Source organism: Lactuca virosa, chromosome 3 (assembly GCF_052849685.1).
Source record: "Lactuca virosa cultivar CGN04683 chromosome 3, Lactuca_virosa_CGN04683_v6, whole genome shotgun sequence".
NCBI classification, from domain to species: domain Eukaryota; kingdom Viridiplantae; phylum Streptophyta; class Magnoliopsida; order Asterales; family Asteraceae; genus Lactuca; species Lactuca virosa.
In genome coordinates, this window is record NC_136428.1 from 140,744,353 (window position 1) to 140,769,251 (window position 24,899).

The 24,899-nt window shown below is 34.9% G+C and overlaps 1 protein-coding gene across 3 annotated transcripts in view; it reads left to right on the forward strand.

Annotated features, from left to right (window-relative positions):
* Window positions 1-1,675: 1,675 nt before the first annotated feature.
* LOC145166646 (cysteine-rich receptor-like protein kinase 2) overlaps window positions 1,676-24,899 on the forward strand; it is a 42,217-nt gene continuing 18,993 nt past the window's right edge. For 2 of the 3 annotated variants that reach the window (XM_079085662.1, XM_079085663.1), the window contains exon 1: window positions 1,676-2,119. In XM_079085662.1, the coding sequence (XP_078941788.1) occupies window positions 1,713-2,119 (407 nt within the window). In that variant the 5' untranslated portion in view covers window positions 1,676-1,712. Of the gene's footprint in view, window positions 2,120-24,074; window positions 24,332-24,899 lie in introns of those variants that run through there. The other variant, XM_079085664.1, reaches the window with a different exon arrangement.

Consider the following 24,899-nt stretch of genomic DNA (forward strand, 5'->3'; position numbering starts at 1 on the left):
TTTAAAAATGTGACCATTTTCATGGTCACTTTATTAGGTATAGTTGCCAACATTTTAACAATTTTTGATTGTTTGGGATCTATTTGAGCCAATTCGAACTTTGGTTTACTGAATGAGAAATTTTCATATAGTTTGTTGCTATTATAGGTTATTAATCTTATATATAATACTCTAAATAGTGAAAGATGTTGATGTTTTTTGAACAATCTTGTGCTACTGATTCATCAAGAGGAAGTCAAAATTCAACTACTCGGCTTCCACAAAGGTGTGTAATTTTCATTTTCTTTTTATTTTGTTGTTTTAAATTACCTTTCATACCATACTATTTTCCCGTTACCAAATGTTTTTTATTTTTCATATTTATCGAATAACAATATAGTTTCCATGTTTAAAATATTTTATTTAATAAACAATTTTATCAGAGAATGTAATCATACTCACTTTAATTCTTTAAAAAATAGAGATATGGTTGTTGAGAATTTGATTGATGATGACAGATCTGAAACAGGAATTAAACCAAATATTTGAAGTTTTCATGGGACAGCTTCGACAAATTTTTGGTTTAAAATGAAGTGGTTTCCACAAGGGTACTTCAGGGACGACTCTTCTTTTACATAGTGAAAGAGGCTTTCCAGAATGGTATTAATTTTTATCATTTATACTTTTTATTCCTCATTTTTTAAGTGAATTGTTGAAAATATTTATGTAATTTTACTTACGAGGATGCATTTTTCACACTTATGTTGTTAAAGAGTACCCTCTACTGAGACATAGGTATGTGAAGCCGTTTTCAAACTTTTGTTCTTAAAAATTACCGTTTTACCCCTACCTCCATGAGTCCACTATGTATACCTGCCACCTTACCTCCACCATCAAACACCGCATCCGCTACCATAACAAGTCAGGTTTGTTGTTTGTTATATGATATGATGTTTGTTACATGTTTTAGGTACTATATGACCAAAAAGTTTCATTTAACTTGCTTTGGAGTCTGATAATATTCAAAATATAGCCTCGAAGATGTTTACTATGGAAGCCAAATCAGAAAATCCCACGCCACAAGCTATGCGGTCAAACTAAATGGTCTACTTGGAGTAATGAAGACAAAATCCAAGAAATAGCGACTTACTTATGCTTATTTGTTTTTATATCATCCCATTTCTTCTACTACAGCATCGTATGTTTCTACCAAATTATAGCAACATATCAACAATTTTCACTGCTACAACTGATTAGAAACAAAAACCAAAAAAAAAAAAAAAAAAAATTGTGCATGCCCTCATCACCGGTTATTATTATTATTCACCTTAAAAATGTTGAACACTCTAGCATTCAAACTTTGGTCCACTTCAATTTAAAATGTTTCATTAAAATGCTTACCATTATTAAACCATCTTCACGATGGTTTGACCATTATATATTATTGACTCTGTAATAAGTAATGTTTTCATTTACTGCCTTTAGTTATCAACCTCACATGCTACAGTTGACATTTTTCATGTACATGTGGGTGTCTAGGTCAATGCGTAAATTAAAATGATGGAAATTTCATCTCGGATGATGGAGAATCCAGTATGAAGAAACACGTGGTGGCCCTTTTGTCATTTAATGTAGTTTCGATATCTATTCTTTAAATCGTCAACTCAAATTTATTCATCGAGCGTTAAATATCCCTGTAGTACTCTCTTCTTTTATTTTGTTCTTATGTGAACATGATGTCAACAGGTTACCAGTTTTCACGGTGGCTAGCAGCCATGGTGGTCGTTGTATGGATGATTGTGAAGCCAGGCAGTTCACAGTCAAACGATAGCAGTAGCACTGTTAACATGCCGATTAGATCATTTTGTGGCCCTGTTGATGTGATGTCTCCCACCGTATTTTTCACCAATCTCAACTCCACATTTGTTTCACTCAGAAAAGAGTTATCCAGGAAAGGTGTCTATTTTGCGAGAAGCAACAACTTAGGAAATGCAGATTCAGTCTATGGTACCACCCAATGCAGGCGCTACCTCTCAACAGCCAAGTGTCTGTCTTGCTTCGATGTGGGGGTTTCTATATTGACTGCACGTTGCACTACCCGGAATGGTGCTTATGTTATTCTTGATGACTGTTTCATCAGGTGAGTTCTTATTATCCTTTATCAATTGACACTTTCGAACTTACTACTTGCACAACGCTAAGTTTTGTTCTCAAACTAATATTAGCCAATTATCAAAAGGAAGCCAGCTTGAGAATTAATATTTAATGAAAATTTGGTGTTTCCTAGGAATAACTCTAAATCTGATGAATGCTCCCAAACCATACACATAAATGCCTGAAGATTTTTGATGGCTCTATGAATACAATTGGTGCCATCGGTAGGCTAATGTATAGGCACTTTGATAGTCTTCTATCTGATTATACTTACTTACACAAAAGAGTGAATGTAACCCTGATATGCATCTGCTGATCTAATATGCAAGCTATCACTCATTTATATGGAAATGGGAAGACCATTAGAACAATAATTTTCATTTCTATGGCAGATATAATATATTTTGGTTCAACTTTTGCCCCTTTCTGTAAATTTACATTTTACTCCCTTATTACAAATTTAACTACTTTGCAGAGTCCGTCAAATAAAAATATAAATTATTTTTACATAATATATCACTACGAAGATCTTAAGGCTCTAAATTATCTTGAATATGATTTTTTTAACAGCAAACCATCTTTATAATATTAAAAACCACAAGAAAGGGGATGCACAAAGGACAAATGCAATTCGTAAAAAAGCAAAAAATAAAACACCTATCCGAAGAACCTAAAGATAAACAAAAACATTTGGGAAAATTAACATGGAGTACTATAGTCTAGCTAAAACCTCAAACTAAGCTAGCGATCCTCAAACCCAACATAGAAAAAATAACTCAAATTACATTAGTGACATGAAATCGCGCAACAAAAGTTACAAAATCACCAAACTAATGAAACCAAACCCACATGGCCATAGAAACTATGAAAACTCCGTGTTACAAAATGGGGTATAGAAGTACTTGGAATTCTGAGAATTGTGTTAAACACTTTCAGATTAAAGCATTTGGGTGGTACTCCCAATATTCCTTAATCGGATAAGACTCAGAGAGACAAGAAGTTAGAATGTTTTGAAGATAGTTTCGTATGTACCAGAAATGAGACCAAAAACCGACTTTATGATCTTTGTCTGAAAACTGTCATATGACAGTTTCAAACTGTTATAAAACTATAAAAACTGTCATAAAAACGGAAGTTTGGATAAGGGTCAAACAATGGTCAATTCTCTGAAAATCTGATTTTCTGATGCATTTTTAATATAGTAACATACCCTATAGTAACAATGGTCAATTTCGACCCCAGCCAGGGGCTCTGCCCCTTGGACCCCACCAGGGGTTGCCGCCCCTTAGACCCCGCTCCCAGGGGCGCTGCCCCCGGACCCCCGTTCGTTTAGGGGCTTCGCCCCTAAATGACAGTGTACTTTGAAACTTGATCAAACTTAAACAAGTGTGTACTCCACACCTTCCTTACTTGTTTAATATTTATCAAGATCTCTTTTGGTCAACAAAGTAATCCCATTACACTTAAATAATATTGATGATAACAAATCACCAACACTCCGTAGGAATAATCCAAATTAATCTTTATAAGGAAAATAGTAGTTTGAATTAGTTTAGAAATCTTTTGCTTGTTGGCTAAGTTTTGCTTGTTGATCAAGTGTAGGAGTCTTAATTTTGTCCTATAAGTAGTTGTAATGTTTTCAGTTTTTTTAAGAAAAGAGCTTAACAATTAAGCAACTAAAACCCTTCCTCCTTATTTTCGATTTTTCCTTCTTTGTTCTATACTTGTTTGGGTTCTATGTAAGTTGTTTATCAAGTGTAAACCCTAAATTTGGTATCAGAGCGAATTTGGTGCACAATGGCTAACAAAGAAGTATCTCTTAACCTCCTGATGTTGTCAAGGACCAACTACGTAGCATGGTCGATAAAGATGAAGATTAAATGCAAACCCAAGAGGTGCGGGGATGCCATTGAATCGAAGAACCCACAAAATCTGCCAGGTGTGAATAAAGAAAAGATAGAAATGGTTGCCATCTACCAAGCAATTCCGAAATAAAATCTGTTGACGATATCGAAAAAGCAATCAGCAAAAGAAGCTTATGAGACACTCAGAATGATGTACTTGGGTGCAGATCGACTCAAAACAGTCAATGTTCAAACTCTCAAAGCCGAATTTGAGATGTTGAGCATGAAATCAGAGGTTGTGGATGATTTTTCTGTGAAGATTGGAGGTATCGTGAACAACATTCGCGAAACAATGGAAGAATCGTATGTTATACAAAATATGTTACGATCCGTACCCTCTAAATTCATTCAACTTGCATCTACAAATGAACAACTTGGTGATCTAAATACTATTACCTTTGAAGAAGTTGTTGGAAGGCTAAAAGCTCATGAAATTCAAATCAAGGTTCATCAAGAACCTGTAGAGAAAAAGTTGCTACTTACTCATGAAGAATTGTCAAAACGAGCGAAGAATAAAAACAATGAAGTTCGATCGAAGTAGTGATATAATAATAATAGTTGTCGTGGAAAAGGACGAGGACGAGGATGGGGAAATGGTGGTTACTACAAATCCAACAGAGGATGAGGTGGTGGTAACCAACACAACAATGGTAACAATAATTCCTCTCAAACTCGTGACATGTCGAAAGTTTAATGTTATAACTGTCAAGAGTTTTTATTATAGTACTGAATGTAAAAACCCTCGTCGAGAATAGAACCATAGAGCTAATCTAACTGAAGATCAAACCGATCATGAGCCAGCGCTTCTGCTTGCAGCCCAAGTAAACCATGAAGTTTACTTGAATGGAAAAAAAATATTGAATCCCAACTAAGATCCAAAGAAAATATTCCAACCCAATCAAAGCAGGGACAGATCTTATTGAGGGCCAAGAGGGGATGTGGGCTCCCTGTTTTTTTTTTGTCACAACTAGTCCCTAAGTATTAAATTTTTTACATATTAGGCCTAAAAGTATAAAATTTGGTTGTGCCCCCCCCCCCCTAAATTTTATACATATTATACTTTCAACCCCCCAAATCAAAAGTTCATGCTCCGTCACTGAATCAAAGGTTTGGTATCTCGTCGAGAAAGGAACCATAGAGCTTTAGCCTCTCATGCTCCAAACGTTATTCATTAGTATCAAAGTTTTCACCTTTTTGTTCTTCCGAATAATTTTCTAATATATTATCAACAATGTCCATAAAGAACACTTCATCTTTATGTACCCTGTGTTCAACTATTTCTTTTAAGACTTCCTCATTATCAACTAAATTTTTGAAAAACATCTCACTGTCACAAACCTTGCGAAACTTCATCTCTTTGACGATTCTAAATGGCATCTCTTTGGATAACACTCTTAATGTTTACTTTGACTCATTAATATTAACTAAAGCTCTTGCGGTTCTTCAGAAAGGTCTTCCGAGAATGATCGGAATGTTGTGATTTTCCTCGATATCTAGGACTACAAAATTAAATATGAATACAAACTTTCCCATTTCACGAGCAAGTCCTATCTGATTTCTTTGGGATAAATAATAAAGCTATTAGCCATGTGAATCACCATTCTTGTTGAATTCAATTATGGGAGATCGAGCTTCTTTCAAACGATTACGACATTAAATTGATACTAGCTCCAGAAACAGCTAGTGCATTCGTTTTAATAAAATTTCTAAAGCAACTAACATGATGATCATGTGAATATCTAACTAAATAATTAATTATAAAATCGTATTATGAATGAATTGATCTAACGATTTCTTATCAATAATCATGATAATTAATTTAGCATAGCATTAATATCTCTTACATATTCAAAGTAACATTTATACTATCTAACCCTAGGATTTGGTGAATCACTAGCCCTAACAATTTATGGTAAAAAAACTATTACGATACCAGTTCATAGAGTCAGATTGGTCCACTAAACTACGATAAACTCAGTAGTAGATAATAAAAATTGAAACATTATAAGATAAGGTAAATGATCAATCATACATAGTAAATAATCAATCTTTACAAATCCATCTAACAAATCAAACCATAGTATCTAGGAGTCATCTATATCTAAGCAAAAGTAAAACGGTTTTAGCTCATAATCTCTACTGAAAAATAGAAAACAATCATTTATTTAAAGCTAAACATGATATCTAAGACAAACCAAACGATTAATTAATGATTCCAAGTTTCAGTCTTCAAACGATGCTCCTATCGTGTTCTTCAGCCTTCAAATCGACCAAAAAGGGTTTGCGGAACAATTTTTTTGTACCAAAGATTTCTCCTTGGTGGCATACTCATTTAGGGTTGTAAAATTGTATATTTATAGAATCAAAGGCATAGCGGCACAAAGGGTAAGGTTTTGAGGCGCTAACCCTAATTTGCTTTCCGGGTCGGTCTTGATCTTGTCGACATCGTAATCTCGATTTTTGACATGCTGGTAGGGTGCGACGTGTCTTTCCGAATTTCTTACATATTTTCGTGTATTAGTCCTTTTCAGCTCCTTTCACCTCTATGTTGTTCATTTTGTTCCAAGCCATGTAATTTCCTGTATTTATTCAATTCAAAGTATTTTAAGTATCATTTATCTTTTATTACATAAATTAAGCTCTAAATATTAAGAAATTTACCAAACTATATGACAAAATATGGCAATATCATCTACCGGTAAATGACAGACATGTAGTATTCTAAGTAAAAAAATTATATTGGATCTTAATAATTAGCAGGAGCCAATCTGAGCGTCTGATCATACTTTCCCCAACCATGATACCATGATAGTTGAAGGGTTTGAAACCTTCAACACAATTCATGTGCGTAAAAAAAGTCACCATCTTTAAGCTATACATACGAATCTTAGTCACTATACTTCTAGAAAAATTGACTTTAAGGCTGAAATCCATATGGAATAACCTTAAACGAGAATTAAATTCGAGGCATTTTCGCTACTACAATATATATGAGAAAAAGGGATCGTCTACATATTGAAATAAGGAGACATGTAGCCATATTGGAATGTAGCACACCTTTGTATATCTATTTCTTTATTGTTGAAGAGATGGAAAATTTACGACCCCTCCCCTTCCCCTCTCTCCTATCTAAGTAAAATTATTTTATCAGGGCCATTATAAAACTGATAACGTAGGAGAAGATATACAACCATGAATCCATCTATACCATTTATCCCAAAAGATCATTTGATAGAGGATATCCATAAGGAACTTCCAACTTTTTTTTAACAGTAAGAAGATTTAATTAGAAACCACCCTAGCGAGAAGCTAGAATTACAACAAGTTCAAACATTCATTAGTCGGACAATTGCACAAAGTCTTCCAACTCAACAATTTTCCTTTTTTACATCTATATTTGATCCAATTGAAAGCCAAAAGTTGCACCTCACTCGCCAGATCTTGATTCTTCCTCATGACATTGTTGAATGTGTGATCATTCTTGTATTTCCAAATAACCCACGTAGTCGCCATGAGCACTACATAAATAGTGTTTTTTTAGGGATAATAGTGTTGTTGTGCATTTGAAACAATGTTTCAATAGAGCTGAAACCAATTGGAATTTTGTCCCACCACATGTGAAGTATGGAACGAACTTGAATCGCGGTCGAGCACTTTATGAATAGGTACACTCCATGAACAGGTGTATCTCCGACTCATCTCTACTATTACAAAGCGGACAAAGTGTCGATTGAAGATGGACGTCGATTTTATCTAGGTTGGGCTTTATGGTAAACCTCTGTAAACCTTTCTCTCCACACTAAGATGTTGATTTTTTCGGGACAAATAAGGTTCCCAAGAGTCTTGATCATGTTTGGCTTAATCCAGTTGATTATCCTGACAATAAAAAAGATTGTTGATATGAATCTGCAGCTTGTCAAAATACAAGTGTAGGTGACTATTGGTACCCCAAACACCCCCCCCCCCCCTCTTAGCATTGGAATGAGTCCGTCCAATACCACTGTCTTGAACATGAATGTTAGCCACTACGTGTTGGGTTTTGAGCATTCTAACACTCCTATGGTGTACATGCAACCCTATAAACCTTGGATCTATGTTTTCTCTATTATACATGCAAATATTAACTATTTCAAGGTTTCATCCTAACTAGCATATTATGAAGCACATATACTACAAAGTTCTAGTTAGATGACATACCTTTTGATGTAGCTTGATGTCTTCAAGCTTTAAGAGCTTAGCCCCAATAGTGTGGAAGCCTCAAATGGAATCACAAATCACCAAAACACCTTGGAAGAACTTGAGAGAATATGTATGCACACTAAAATCGGCCCACTCTTATTTTCACACACTTGTGCCAATTTTGTGAGCCAATGACCCCTTTATATATTATGGAGGATTAGGGTTACATCCATGTAAACCCTAATACCCATGACCTTTCATTTACATAGGATCCATGGGTTAAAAGCTCCATGGACCATCCATGAAAGCTTAGCCCAACCTAAATGAACTTGGCTCATTCCATATATATAAGAGTCCATATTTAATTAGTTCTTTTTGATCACTTAATTAATTCTAAATTAATTCTTGATCAATACTAATTAAATAATATGATTCCATATTAATATATTAGAACTTATAATATATTAATATAAATCATAAATATACTATTCTCAAAAGACTATCCATATAAATTGTGCCGGTGAAGTGCAACCCAAATGGACCATGCCGGGTCGGGTCAAGTACATACCAAATATAGTTATGGACTTAGACATTAATCCAACACTACGTTATGCCACATACTACCATTTTTGGTTCTAAATCTCCACCACCATTTAACTAGCAAGGCACAGTTAAAGGCCCACAAGCTTCTTTTCCAAGCCACCATTTTGTTTCGTGTTAAGCACTTTTTCCCACGCAACCCATGCAATCTTTTTATTCTCTTGACTACCTCCCCGAAAGAAGTTACATCTCATGCTTTCAAGATGCTTGATGACAACATTAGGTGCTTTATAAAGGGAGACACGGTATAACCCAATGTTACCAAGACCGGATTTACATAAGATAAGACCGATGGGTTTTGAGCACTACAACATTCCTATGGTGTACATGCAAACCCTAAAGCTTTGGATCTAGTTTGTCTAATGAACATGCAATAATCATCTAAAGCCATAAACCCTAGATCTAGCATGTGATAATTAAATAACATATGAATTAGGGTTTAGATCTTACCTTGATTGTTATGTAGCAATAACAATCTCAATTCCTTCTTGTAATTGGATTCTGAAAGCTTAGTGTCACAAATGTCACACCTCTAATGGAGTCACAAACACCATAAGCAATAAGGATGAAGAAGGAGGAGAGATAAGACACCAAAACGTCTAGAAACCCTAAGGAATCAGTTAGCCACGTTTTTTGGTGCCCTAGGGGTTCTTAAATAGTGAGGCTATTAGGGTTATCTAACAAGGAAACCCTAATTTGACTGCTTAGGCCCTAAGCAACCCATGGACTCCTCCTTTAGAGGCCTTGGATGAATTCTAATGGGTTTCCCCATAGATTTCGTCCACTCCATCCTTTATGGAGTCCATTAGCCCATTATCCAACTATCACACAATTGACAGTTCTAGTCCACTTTATTTAATTAATGTCTTTTAGCCATAAAATTAATTCTGATTAATTCTTGACTAATCTTAATTAAACAATATGATTTCTCTTTTAATATTGTATTCATATAATATATTAATAAATCATAATTAATCTCTTTCTCCACAAATCATCATATCAAGTTGCTTTGGTGAAGGCAACCCAAAAGGACCATGCTCCCAATCGGGTCAAGTACATACCAAAATAGTTATGGGCTTAGACACTAATCCAACAGTCTCCCACTTGGATAAGTCTAATAACTATTCTGCGTATGACTTCAGATCCTGATCAGCAATCGTAGCTTTCAAAAGCCGCTGTCAACTCTGATCTTATCAGATATGCGTTCTTTAGATAAGGGATCATATATTACTCCATTCTAGATATCGTATAGACGTGAGACATGGATTGAAATCATTCTCTCAGTCTATGTGTTGTTTCCCGATTTCCGATTTACGATGACTGACTAATTGAACAAATCAAATCAGTCCTGGCCCGGCCGAGCACTTTCCTTTGTCATCACTAAATCATCGAGGGGCCCACAGATATTGCTTTTATCCTACATTGGGTAAAAGAAACGGATAAACTTCGACTCAATGCTCGCTTGTACTTACTCACCGAATCACACACAACAATATGTTTTATAACACCAAGTTACTGGTGCGTTTACATATTATCAATGTGCAACCGACTCGCAAGATACAACTCACACATCTCGGTTTCAAGAACATAAGATATTATCGTCTCACCAATCACTCGTGATAAAATCCATGAAGCGATCCAAGTGAGCGTGGGTTTAATCCAATGCTCAAATCATATTCGTAAGCACTCATAAATGTTGCAGCAAACCTTTGCTATGTCTAATACACTTTAGACAATCTACAAACCAATTCATGACAATCTTCTCTCATATCTACTTCCAAAGTATGAGCGACTGTGGAACGTTCGAATAATCTTATTATTCTGGAAGTCAAAACATGCAAATTGAAACACAAGAATAATACTAATCTTATATGGCCCCAAACTTTTGAGTATAAATAAAACACTTTTATTTAATCACCATATTGATTACTCATTATTTATTGTTTCGGGTAATCAACTTCTTACTTTAATTATAACGACAATTGTCCCATGCTCTTAGCATGCACACTATGTTTACTTATGGTCCTTACTCTGTGAAATAGTATAATTGAATAACATTTTCAATCACACTCATTTTATAATTCCCAATCCTTACCACAAGTGTAAGAATACCAAATTCTTGCCACTTATAGAATATGTTAGATTCTAACACTTTATGCAACAGTCCTTTCGTAATGTCACGGTGCAAAAGTCACCAAGACTCGGCCAATGAAATTACAAAATGCTCTATTGGAGATTGTTACAAGACAACTCCATAGATGTGAAGTCTCACATTCAAAGTACATTCCTTTGAACATCCTTCTTGCATAAAAGTTTCTAATCTAGACATAAACTCTTAACATCCAACTCCCAGTATGGAAACATTTCCATATTTTCCATATGACAACTCATTATGAATAGAATCTCATCTATTCATAATAATGTCAATATGGTCCATTCATGACTATACTTCTAACTGTCCACAAGTGACTAATCCTTGGCGAACCTTAGATTATCCTTGACAGTTGTTTAACCAATTCAGTCAAATCCGATTCTAGTCCTCTTTCCCTCTTAATGCCCTAGGCATTTGGAAAATTGTAGAACGGTCGAATATTACAACGACATGATACTTTACCAGTCTTTTGCTATAATATTTCTATTTCTATTTTCCATGTTCTCACGATTCGAACTATGAAGAGGGATGTCGTAATCATAATCGAGTGTGAGAACGCAACAATTATTTCCGTATATAGAATTCTCTTACGTTGAATCCTTTCAACATAACATTCATATATCTTTTTTACTAAATTTAATTAAAATTTCTCGATCTAAACCTTTAGATTTGAAACGAAGTATAATATTCTCTCCCTTAATTATAGCAAAACAACTTTTCAACCTATGCAACTTTGCAAAGTGAAACTTTTGTTTTCTATAATTAATATTGCTAACTTGAAATAATAATCATGCTCCCACTAACATGATGATTATATCCATACCAACATAACATTTATGCTCCCACTAGCTTTGACACGTATTCAGAAAACAGTTGGACTTCTAAAAGACAATACTTATTGACTTTCCAAAGTTCATATTTCCAATATGATGTGCTTCGATAAGCCTTTATCTAAGCTTTTCAAATTCACACACCTTTCCTTAGATAGCTCACATGTGTGTCTAAACTAATTCAGAACTTATATTACTAAGTCCTAAATGTTCATATTAACTGCCAAATCTCACAATTCGAACTATGAAGAGGGATGTCGTATTCATAATCGAATTTGAGAATGCAATTTACATAATCGCTATCTCCTTAAAATCTCTCTTAGTGAAAGCGTTTCCTCACAATCATTTTCATGAAGGAGAGAAACCTTATGACACTTAGATTTTATGGTGCATGTGTTCCTATCCATGCAAATTTGTCATAAGCATAATCGTAAGATAATGTTTGTGACAAATTCAAACTCTTATGGACAGAACTTGTTCATTCTTAATTTCTTGCCATCAAGGATCCCACCATTGCTTCCAAGTTATTTAGCAGATCACCTATGCCAGTCAATGTACTTTCATTGATCAAGGTGTTTGCCCTTATGCATTCAATTGAGAACTCGTAGAACTCATATGCATAATCACTCAACTGGATTGGCACAGAAATAAAGTTATTGTCAACACGATAGGTTACAATCCTCAAGTCGTGTGCTAGTGTTTAATAGGTTTACTTCTTGATTTGTTCTTGAAACTTTTCAAGATCTTTAGACTCCCACTGTCCTATTGACATATATGATTCTCTTATCAAGAAACATTTCTTGACAAAACAAATATTCAAGAGTCAGTGTGTGTCTTTATCAACACAAACCTACACACAATTTGGTATTAGTTGGTCTTTATCTTATCCAAGACATCATAACTAACCAATTTCAAATGTGCAAGAGCAAAAAAAACATTTTCCTACTTCACATTTGATGAGTGTGTTAAATTTCTTAAGATGATGTCACTCAAATCACAATTTTGGAGTACGACTCTAAAACTTGATTTTGGAACGAAGTATGATTCATCTTATTGACTTAACCCATTTTGACAATTCTCGACTCCTCTTCTTAGCCATACTAGTGCACTAAGGTGTCCTTAGAGGATGAATTGTAATATGGTTCTTAAGATGATCATAAACATGATACAAAAGTACTCTCCCTTCTTCTTAGATTGGAGAAACTTTTATCTTTCTTGCCTAATTGATTCTTCTTATTCGTTCTGCCATTCATTGAAACTTTTCAATGATTCAGAATCATACTTAATCTTTTAAGTATAATCATATTTACTAATCTTTTAGCAAATCATAACGAACATTTTATCGTTCTTTGTGGTGGACTTGACTAGTGCACAACATTGTGTACCAGATCTCATTATCCTTCACTTGACTCACATACTTATGTGAATAAGGAATTAGTCTCAATTTTCCAAATACGAAGGTTCTCATTCGTCACACAATACCAGTTGCATGATTCCAAGTTTCTGTCCAATTGAAACTTGGGTGATGGGAATCTTTCCTCATTTGGTAAATTTCTGTCATTACCACAAATAACATAACTAAGAATCAAATTCATTCACAATATTGCTAACAATAGAACCATTCAAACACCAATTTTCATAAAATCCATCGCAAGGAAACATAAATAAGATAAATCAAAATTTATTTTATTGCGGAAAAATATTGTCCTTACAATGTGATTACAAATGAAAACTATGTAAATATTACTTAGCAATTTATCCTAACTCTAAAGTAGTAGCTTAAATATCTGATCCTTGAATCATGCGATCAAAATCCATTTCTTCGCGATCAGACTCAGCTTGCTCCTTCCTTTAAGCTTCCTTTCCTTTCTTTGATCCTTCAAAACATCGAAATGTAATCTTATCACATCATGTATTAAGAATCTCCAAATAGGAACTTAATAGAGTTAGATAGTGGATTTTACCTGAAGCAGAGTCATACATCTTGACTCTCCCATCTCTTAGATCTCTCGGGTAGTCAGGGCAACTTTGTAACCAATGCCCCTTCTTTTGGCAGTAGAAACACATGGATTCTTATGGAATGGTACACGGGACTATCTCAGACTCAGCCTTTCTCTTGCGTAGAGAAAACTTTTCTGGACTTCCAATGTTGCCATTGCCCATAGAAGGTTGGGACATTGATTTATCAGAAAAATTTGCTCAACCAGTGCGCCAAATCATTTCTGATTCAGCAGCAATAAGCAAATAAGTCAAATCAATAAGGGTCATGTCATGGTCCATCATATAGTACTCTCTAACGAACTTATCATATGATTCGGGAAGTGACTGAAGAACCAAGTCAACAACCAACTTCCTTTAAACATCGACACCTAACAATCCCAATCTATCAATATGTAACCTTTTATCCAAGATATGAGCACATATAGATTTTCCATTTTCATGTCTTTTGCCAATAGGGCTTGAGTGACCTTGAACTTTTCAAGTCTTCGAACACGTGGGTCAGGGAGAATTATTGGAGGATGTGGAGGAAATGAAGCATGATTTCCATTTCCACAATACAATCGTGGAACATCATCTTCACGTGGAAAACTTTTTTCCAATGGATTTAGGAAGACCATAGTTGTCAGACTTTGACATCTATGAAACGGGAGAAAATTCAAGTTTAGTTGATTGAGTCCTTAATAAAACACCCAAATGAGATATTAAGGCTAGGACCCAACACAATATCCTACAAATTGGAAGAGGGATGCCGTAATCCAACTCGCAGAACATTTGAAGGTAGGTAAATGACGATTTACCAATTTCCACCATGAAAAACGAAAAGAAGGTTAAGTTTTAAATGAATTGAAACTCCTAGATCCTTTGAGATTCATTAAACTTTTCAATGTCATGTTTAATCTCGATTATGCCCATCATTTGTGACTAGGATGCTGAGGATCACAAATAAGGTGTGAATAACCATGCGAATGTACGTGGTGCCCTCAATGTTACAGTCACCTAATCGACGTGCCGGTTAACCACACACGCTCCATCGATCTATGACAAACATCGAGTCACCCTTCGCTACCAATGCCAAACCCAACTTAGTGTGCCGGTTAACCACACACGCTCCACTAGTTGTCTCGACAAGGGTACAAAGTGTAATTCCATGGAATTGCATCGATTTCACTTTTTCCTAAAGTAACTAAGATTTCCGAATTTAGTAAAAACATTTAGTTACTTTATTCATTATACTTTTAATGAGGAGAGGGTTTGCCATATCCTACCCGTTCGGCTAACGACCCTCCACCAATCAAGGAAGCGGTGGGTGAGAGTGGACATCTATTAAACGGCCATTTTATAGGCCATAACCTTATATCCCCCTTATAGATCGGCTTCGTGAATGAGGCCTACTAACGGTAAGACTAGCAGTTTAAGTTATACATATATATAATATTAGACTTTTAATGTTATATATAGTATAAGGGTGTATTTTATACTTTTAAAATACTATGTGGGTTAATTTAATAAATTATACCTTTTAATTTAATTAAACATAAACCATGTCATTATGAATTTATTAACTCTCTTTTAATTATACCTTTAATTAACTTAATAAAACCATAAGGGTGTAATTTGAACTTTTTTCAAAACTAGGGTTTTAGAATTTAAAATTTCAAAAATTAAACTTTTAATCAAAATTTTAAATTCCAAAACTTGAGGGCAAGTTTTGAAACATTTCAAAAACATTAGGGTTTAGAATTTAAATATATCAAAATTAAACTTTTAATCAAAATTTTAAATTCCAAAACTTGAGGACAAATTTTGAAACCTTTCAAAATATTAGGGTTTTAACTATTTAAATTTCAAAACTAAAACTTTTAAAGTTCAAATTTAAACTATAAAACTTAAGGGTTGTAAATTGAAACTTTTCAAACTTACTAGGTCAAATATTTGACTAATAATAATCTTATATTATCCATATTTAACCAAATCCATCAATTTTGATGAGGATAATCATTCCAAACTTAAAAATTCGGATTTTGCCAAGAAAAACGAGTTTTGGCAATTATCCTCAACAAAATCTGGCAGAAAATTCGAAAATCCCGGCACCAGAGCCCTGGACTCGTCGAGTCCACAATGGAACTCGTCGAGTAGGACCTACTCGTCGAGACCATTCATGGACCCGGCGAGTCTGCCAGTCAGAACCCAAAAAATTTCGATTTTCAAGCAATAAACGATCAAATATGCATCAATTCATCAACAAACAGCCCTAGGCTCTTATACCACCGATGGGTTTTGAGCACTACAACATTCCTATGGTGTACATGCAAACCCTAAAGCTTTGGATCTAGTTTGTCTAATGAATATGCAATAATCATCCAAAGCCATAAACCCTAGATCTAGCATGTGATAATTAAATAACATATGAATTAGGGTTTAGATCTTACCTTGATTGTTATGTAGCAATAACAATCTCAATTCCTTCTTGTAATTGGATTCTGAAAGCTTAGTGTCACAAGTGTCACACCTCTAATGGAGTCACAAACACCATAAGCAATAAGGATGAAGAAGGAGGAGAGATAAGACACCAAAAACGTCTAGTTTCCCTAAGGAATCAGTTAGCCACGTTTTTTGGTTCCCTAGGGGTTCTTAAATAGTGAGGCTATTAGGGTTATCTAACAAGGAAACCCTAATTTGACTGCTTAGGCCCTAAGCAACCCATGGACTCCTCCTTTAGAGGCCTTGGACGAATTCTAATGGGTTTCCCCATAGATTTTGTCCACCCCATCCTCTATGGAGTCCATTAGCCCATTATCCAACTATCACACAATTGACAGTTCTAGTCCCCTTTATTTAATTAATGTCTTTTAGCCACAAAATTAATTCTGATTAATTCTTGACTAATCTTAATTAAACAATATGATTTCTCTTTTAATATTGTATTCATATAATATATTAATAAATCATAATTAATCTCTTTCTCCACAAATCATCCTATCAAGTTGCTTTGGTGAAGGCAACCCAAAAGGACCATGCTCGCAATCGGGTCAAGTACATACCAAAATAGTTATGGGCTTAGCCACTAATCCAACAAAGACAACCATCAAGTGAGAGATTTTTAGCTTTCCAATTAGATAGCTTCTTGTTGAAATTGTCAATTAACGGAATCCAATTATACATTCTAGGCATTGTAGCTCCGATAATAACTCCAAGGTATTTCATCGGGAACGAACCAACACCATATTTTAAGCTATTAGCCATGTCCACAATCTCCGAGTCACTGACATTAACACCTATCACTTTACTTTTTGAGAGATTTACCTTGAGCCCAGATGCTAAAAAAAAGTATCTAATGATTTTGATAAGATTAGTCGCATTTTGTTTCGACCATCCCCCTATAAAAATGGCATCGTCGGCATATTGAAGAAGGGACAAGCACGAGCCCTTTTTACTGAGTCACACACCTCTTTGTAGCTTGCATTCTTTGGTAGGACTTCTATTGACAAGTATTGAGACCTTGGTTGAAGTAAGACAAGCACAAATTCAACTGATCCACCTTTCACTAAATCCCATGAGTTCAAGCATATTTTGAAGAAACGACCAACTACGACTGTGGAAAGCCTTATCAAAATCGACTTTAAATATGAGCATTTTCTTTTTCCTTTTTTAGCCCATGTAATAGCTTCGTTTACAATAAAGGGACCATCGAGAATATTTCTACCTTGGATGTATGCCGTTTGTTCATTGATGATGTTTAAATTTCTCAGCCAAAGTTTTAGCAATGATTTTTGTACACGCATCTGATGAGTTTAATCGACCTAAATCAACAAGGCTTAGTTGGTTGTTTATTTTTGACACCAACATGATAAACGATACATTGCTACTGTAATTGATGATGAAATGGTCTTCAAAACATTTGACCGCCCGAAACATGTCTATACCAACAATATGCCAAAAAGTTTTGATGAAACCAAACGTGAACCCATCCGGTCCCAACGCTTTCTCATTCCCATAACTCCAAACTGCCGACTTCACCTCTTCTATAGTAAAAGGCCTAACAAGAAAATCATTTTGCATATCCGACACTTTTTAAATTTTAGAACTATTAAATTTTGGTTTGTTCCTCATCGGCGCCTCAAACTTTTTGTTTAAAAAAATCAAAAGTTTCCTTTTTAAGTTCATCCGGCTTTGTAATCCAAACCCCATTAAATTTAAGACCATTGATTCTTGAGTGCCTGATATTTGCATTGATAATCCCATGGAAGAAATATGAATTTTCATCACCTTCAGGTAGCCATTTGCATCTTGAATTTTGCTTGAGGTTGAGGATACGTGATGTTTCAAGATCTTTTATTTGATTGATGCATTCGTTTCATTCTTTAGCAGAGGCGTCATCTATGAGCCCCTGTTCCGCTATAGTATCAATAACAATGAATTCTCTCTTTATCTCAATCATAACTTTTTTTTCTTCTTCCTCTTTCATGTCTCTCCACTTTTTCAATTCCAATTTCTGCATCCGTAATTTTCTACTTAATTTCTCAATATTTGAAAAATGTTCAAATTTTCAGAATCAACATCGCACACCCTTTTGACTACACTTTCCAACCCAAGATTGAGTAGCCCGGAGTTGAAAAAATGAAACAGATGAGGCCCAAAATCCGGTCCATTAGAGTTAAGAAACAACGGGTAGTGGTCGGAATGTATTTGAGGCAATGCAATAACATTCGAATTGGGCCACGACTTGAAGAAATTGTTGGAGATTAGAACCCTATGTAATTTGATGCATTTGGATCCATCTTTGGTCATCCACGTAAATCTCCTGCCACCAATATTGAGATCCAACATGCCCATAAATTCAATAAACTTGTTGAATAATAATGCACCTTTGGGATCAAACACCGAGCCTATTCTTTTCCCTGAAGTTCTGACCTCATTGAAATCGCCACAACAAAGCCATGCCCTATCTAAATCAGCCCCAGTAATAGTATAAGGAGCATTCCAAAGATCAAATATGAGATTGAGGTCTTGTGGGGCATAAACGTTTACAAGGTCACACTATACACGATTTCCATATGCCCTTTAATAATAATAAAATTCCGATCTTTGATTATTTCATCTGCATCCAAGAATTTCGAGTCCCATACAGAAACGAGGCCTCCGAAACTTTCAACAATATCAGCAAAAACATAATTACAAGCCTTATTACCCCAGATAGTACAAATCAACCCTTCTCTAATTACCTTTAATCTAGACTCTTGCACACAAAGAAAGTTCACTTTATGAGAAACCATCATCTCTTTTAGCCAGAATCTTTTATAATTCTTCCCCAACCCATTGATATTAATAGATATGGATTTTAACATCACAAAGGACAGTCTCCATCACGTAAATTAAGTTTCTAACCTGAATTATGTTTCCAGACATATCGAATCCAATGATATTACCAATTTCAATAGTGCTCTAAACTTCTTTTTCACAGGAAGAGGTGTTGATCTCGTCGTTACTGATCTCTTGTTCACCAATCCTACATGATTTATTACATGAACAAGAAATGGAAAGAACGAATATTCTTCATTAACTAAATCTGATTACATACCTTTTCTATATATACAGCAGGAGTGAAACAGGAAATAGAATAAAATGTATTATAAAATTACTAATCTGCCCTTCTTATTCTCTAATATTCCCCCTCAAGATGTATCTGAAGAATAAATATTCTTGAGAAACATCTTGGATATAAAAGGTATAATCTTCATAGAAGGCAACGGTTTTGTGAACATATCAGCTAGTTGAAAAGCCGATCGAATTGGCATGAGTTTAATAAATTTTTCATTCACCTTTCTCACGAACGAAATGGCAATCTATCTCGATATGCTTAGTACGTTCATGAAACGTGGGATTAGTTGCAATCTTGACAGCAACATCATTATCACAAAACATCAATATAGGGGCATTATGGGAAATATTGAAGTCTTTTAGCAACTGTTTTAGGCATATCAATTCACACGAAGTAGATGCCATAGCCCTGTACTCTGCTTCTGCAGAGGAACGAGAAACAGTGGGTTGTTTCTTGGATCGCCATGAGATCAATGAATCTTCTAAGAACACACAAAACCCAGTTATAGATATTCTGGTGTCTAAACATCGACCCCACTCTGAATCACAACAGGCCTTCAATTGGAAATTTGATTGTTTGGAAAATAAAACACCTTGACCAGGACTTTGTTTTAGATATCGCAGAAGATGTTTAGCTGCATTCATGTGAAATATCTCTTGGTTTCGACATAAACTGGGACAATTGTTGTACTGCAAAAGAAATATATGGACGAGTTATGTTGAGATAAATGAGTCTTCCAATTAGACGTCTGTAAGAAGTAGGATCATCCAAAAGAATACCATCAAATTCATTCAAAGGCTTCCTTGGATCCATTGGAGTATTAACTGGTTTGGAACCCAATAATCCAGCATCATCAATTAGCTGTAATGTATAATTTCTTTGGGACAAAAAAAATCCTTTAGATGATTTCGCTACTTCCAATCCCAAAAAGTAACCCAAATTGCCTAAGTCCTTGAGTTTAAAAACATGACTTAACTGTAACTTGAGCTTGGCAATTTCAATGGAAGATGAACCCGTGATGATAATGTCATCAACATACACCAACAAAGCAACATAATTCTTATTTTGAATAATCTGATTTTGATTGAGTAAAACCCACTGAAAGCATGAAATGAGAAAACTTCTCAAACCATTGTCATGAAGCCTGTTTTAACCCATAGATAGATTTGTGAAGTTTACACACAAGCTTGGACTTTGAACTTGTTGGCAATTGTTCCCCCTGAAGATGAATACCAGGTGGAATATCCATGTAGACTACCTCATGAAATGTGCCATTAAGAAATGCATTATTAACGTCCAATTGGACTAAATCCCATGACTTTGCAGCAGCTATAGCAAGAAGCATCTTTACATTGACAAGCTTGGCCAATTGTGAATAAGTATCGAAAAAATCAACCGCTTCTTGCTGTGTAAAGCCCTTAGCCACCAAATGAGCTTTATGTCTTTCCACTTGACCATTTGATCCACATTTGACTTTATATACCCAACGACATCCAACTAAATTTTTACCAGGAGGTAAGGGCATAATGGTCCAAGTGTTATTTGCTTTCATAGCAGCCAATTCAAATGACATTGCATCTCTCCATTATTTAAAATGACTTGCTTTAGCATATGAAGATAGCTCAACATTAGCTAAAACATTCATAACAAAAGCTTTGTGTGTAGAAGAAAGCTTTTCATAAGAAACATAATCTTGGATAAGATAAGAGCAATGTGTATTTTGAGCTGTATTACAGTGAAAATCTCGAAGGTATGATGGATGTCTTTGTGGTCGAGTTGACCTTCTAAGAGTTGGTTGAACCTCAGCAACAATAGGCTCATTATCTTGATTATCAGGTGTGTGATTAGTAACATTTGGAACTTGGAAATTATCAATAATTTCGTCTTAAAGAATTAATGGAACCACAATATGAGAAAAAGGATCAATAGATTTGATCACAGAACCATCTTGAAAGGGAAACAAATCTTCATGGAAAACAGCATCACGAGAATAAAACATCTTATTAGATGTTAAATTTAAGAATTTGTATGCTTTCATCTCTGGTGGATACCCCATAAAAACACATGTTGTGGCTCTAGGGTTGAATTTTGTTCTTTGTGCAGTGAGAGTAGATACATATGCAAGACAACCAAAATTTGGAAGATGTGAATATTCTAGTTATTTACAATACAATTTGAAATATGGTGATTGATTCTTGAGTAATTCAGAAGGTGTTCTATTGATGAGATAAGAGGCTGTAAGAACACATTCATGCCAAAATTGATATGGTACTGTAGCTTAAAACATTAGAGCCCTTGCAACATTTAATAAATGTTGATGTTTGCGTTCAACAACTGCATTTTGTTCAGGTCTAGCAACACATGAATGTTGATGTAAAATTCTCTTCTCATGAAAAAAAGATTGAAAATTCAATTCTTTTGCATTATCTGAACGAAATTTATTTATGCTCTTGTTAAATTGATTAAAAATCATGTTGTAGAATCTTGGAATTACTTGTTGAATATCTGACTTGTTTTTGATGAGAAAAATCCATGTATATCTAGTGTAGTCATCCACAATTGTTACAAAATAACGAAATCATTGAGGACTAGGTATATGAAACAGACCCCATATATCATAATGGATCAAATCAAACGATTCATTACACATATGATTCATAGAAACAATTGGTAATTTCTTCTGTTTAGCAAGAGGACAAATTGAACAATGAAATTGAGAAGAATTTTTAACAGCTACATGACCCAATTGATCTTTAACAGATACAATTCGTTTATTTGAAGGATGGCCTAATCTTTTATGCCATATATCTAATGAAACTGCATTAATATTTTGATTTGTACATGCTCCAACTTGGTTCAAGATGTACAAATCATGCACTTTGTCAGCCCTGCCAATCATCTTCTTGAGCTGAGTATCCTGAATGAAAGCATGATCACAAGTAAACTGGATCATCAATTGTTGTGCCTTTGTAAGAGAGCTCACTGATATCAAGTTGAGATTGAAATTTGGAACATATAAAACGTCTTTGAGAACAAATAGATGATCAATTTTGACATTCCCAATAATATGAACCGGAAGAACCATTTTATTTGGCAAGGTCACAGTATAATTGTTGACCTTTCTTTTGTTGAAGAACATGTCAAGATTATGACAAATATGTTAAGTAGCACCAGAATCTATAACCCAAACTTGAGAGTGATTACCATTATGAACAGATAAAGAAAAGAATTTACCTGTAGTAGTCTCCTCATTTGGATTAATAGATATCATGTGACTTGAAAGAGCAGACATCAAGTGTTGGCATTGAGCTGGAGTGAATCCTTGAAACATATCATTTAAGGACTGATTAGTTTGACTTTCACCATGGTCAACAACAGCAACATTATGATTGACTTTTCCTTTTGACTTGTATCCAGGTGGATAACCGTGTATTTTGTAACAATTATCAATTGTATGCCCTCGAATCTTGCAATTAGAACAAAAAGGACGATCTCTGCGAACATTGGTTGAAACTTGCTTGCGATTATTCGATTTAGCAAGAAATGTCATTGAATTGTTGTTTTAAGTATCATTAGAAATTGATTTTTGTTTCTCTTCTTGAGCCACCAATGAGAAAACACGGTTGATAGCTGGTAATGGATCCATTAATAATATTTGTCCCCTAGTTTGAGAAAACGAATCATACAATCCCATTAAGAAGTTCATCACATGTTCTGTTTTGAAGTATTCCTCTATCTTCTTGACACCTTCACAATCACATTTTCCACAAGAACAATGAGGCCGATAATTGGACAATTCGTCTGATAGAGATTTGAGTTTGGTGAAATAAACACTATCTTGATCTTGATTTTGAGCGAGATTCGTTATTTCTCTCCGAATCTGAAAAACATGAGGACCATTGCTTTGTTGAAATTGATCCTTTAAGATCGTTCCAAATATCAAAAGCAGATTCTGAGAAGTGAGAACATGACACTAGCAGATATTTCCTTTGAAACAGAATTAAGAATCCATGATATGACTAGATTATTGTTAAGCATCCATGAATTCTACATCACAACATCAGAAGAATTTGGTTTAGGAAGCGATCCATCAATAAAACCAACTTTATTCTTGACAGATAATACGATTAACATAGCTTGACTCCAAGAATGATAGTTCTCACCTATCAATGGTTGAGAAACCAAAACAAAACTAGGATTATCTGAGTGATGAAGATAATACGGATGTAAACGATCGTCAATCGGAGACACTATTGAACCAGATGAATAAGATCCAAAATTTCCAGCATTCGACATTGGAACAGATGAATTGATATAAGGAAACGATAATCTGAACAATCGAGAAAGAAATTGAAGACTGATCTAAAACGATTCAAAGAAAAAATGATGAAATTTCAAGAACAAACAGCGGAATTCGAGCGATTGTGCTCTGATACCATATTACATGAACAAGAAATGGAAAGAACGAATATTCTTCATTAACTGAATTTGATTACATCCCTTTTCTATATATACAGCAAGAGTGAAACAGGAAATAGAATAAACTGTATTGTAAAATTACCAATCTGCCCTTCTCATTCTCTAATATGATTTGATCTTGTTGTTGGATCGGATTATATTAGATTCTGATTCGGACCTCCAATTTTCATCTTGGGGAACTTCAAATGTTCTATTTTTCACTTGACTGGACGTGATTATATGCTTGCAAGTTTTTCCCCTTTTCTTCCTCTTCGAACAGTTACATGGGCTGTGAATTTCTTTCATTTTGAGAAATCTCTTTTTCTTGTCTTTCGTTTGATAATCATCGGCCCGGTCATCATATTCTTCTTGCGGAATTTCATCTTCTTCATTTGCTGTTCAAAGGAGAAGTCGTTATCCTCATTAGTATTCTCCATTTAGTTGAAGGCACTTTCATGAACTTTATCTGTAGTATGTAAGTGTTTGTTCCTTTTCATGGAAAAAGAATCGGAAGCTTGGTCTATATGATATGATTTGGGCTCCTGATTAGAGATTTATTTATTTATTTTTCATATTGGGCCGCGGACTCTTCTCCATCTTCCCCCAGTATGATTAGGTTTACTCTTAAAAATAATTTTTGAATTTTGGTGGCCGTTGTCTGACTCTTCACAGTCAAAATCCCGGATTTTGTGATCACGTCGCTGTTCTTTCTGCCCAACGCTCTTGGTTTCCACACGCTTCTTGTAACATCTTCCATGCCCGGAGTTCTCTCTGATGTATCTCTGTACCGGTTCTCTTCATGAAGTTGTTCATCGATTAATTCGTTCCCGTCATTCTCTGAACCAGAAGCATCAATTTCTGATAAACATGGTGCTAGATTTTCCGATTCCCCTTTGTCCTCAACAACAATGACTTCGAATCTAACTCTGTTGACAATGACTGCGACTTTGCTTTGAATCCATTGTCTTTGGTTGGTGTAGATCAGAACCCTTCCTCTATCTCTATTTTTATCCTCGGGATTACAAATTTCTTCTTCCAAGACT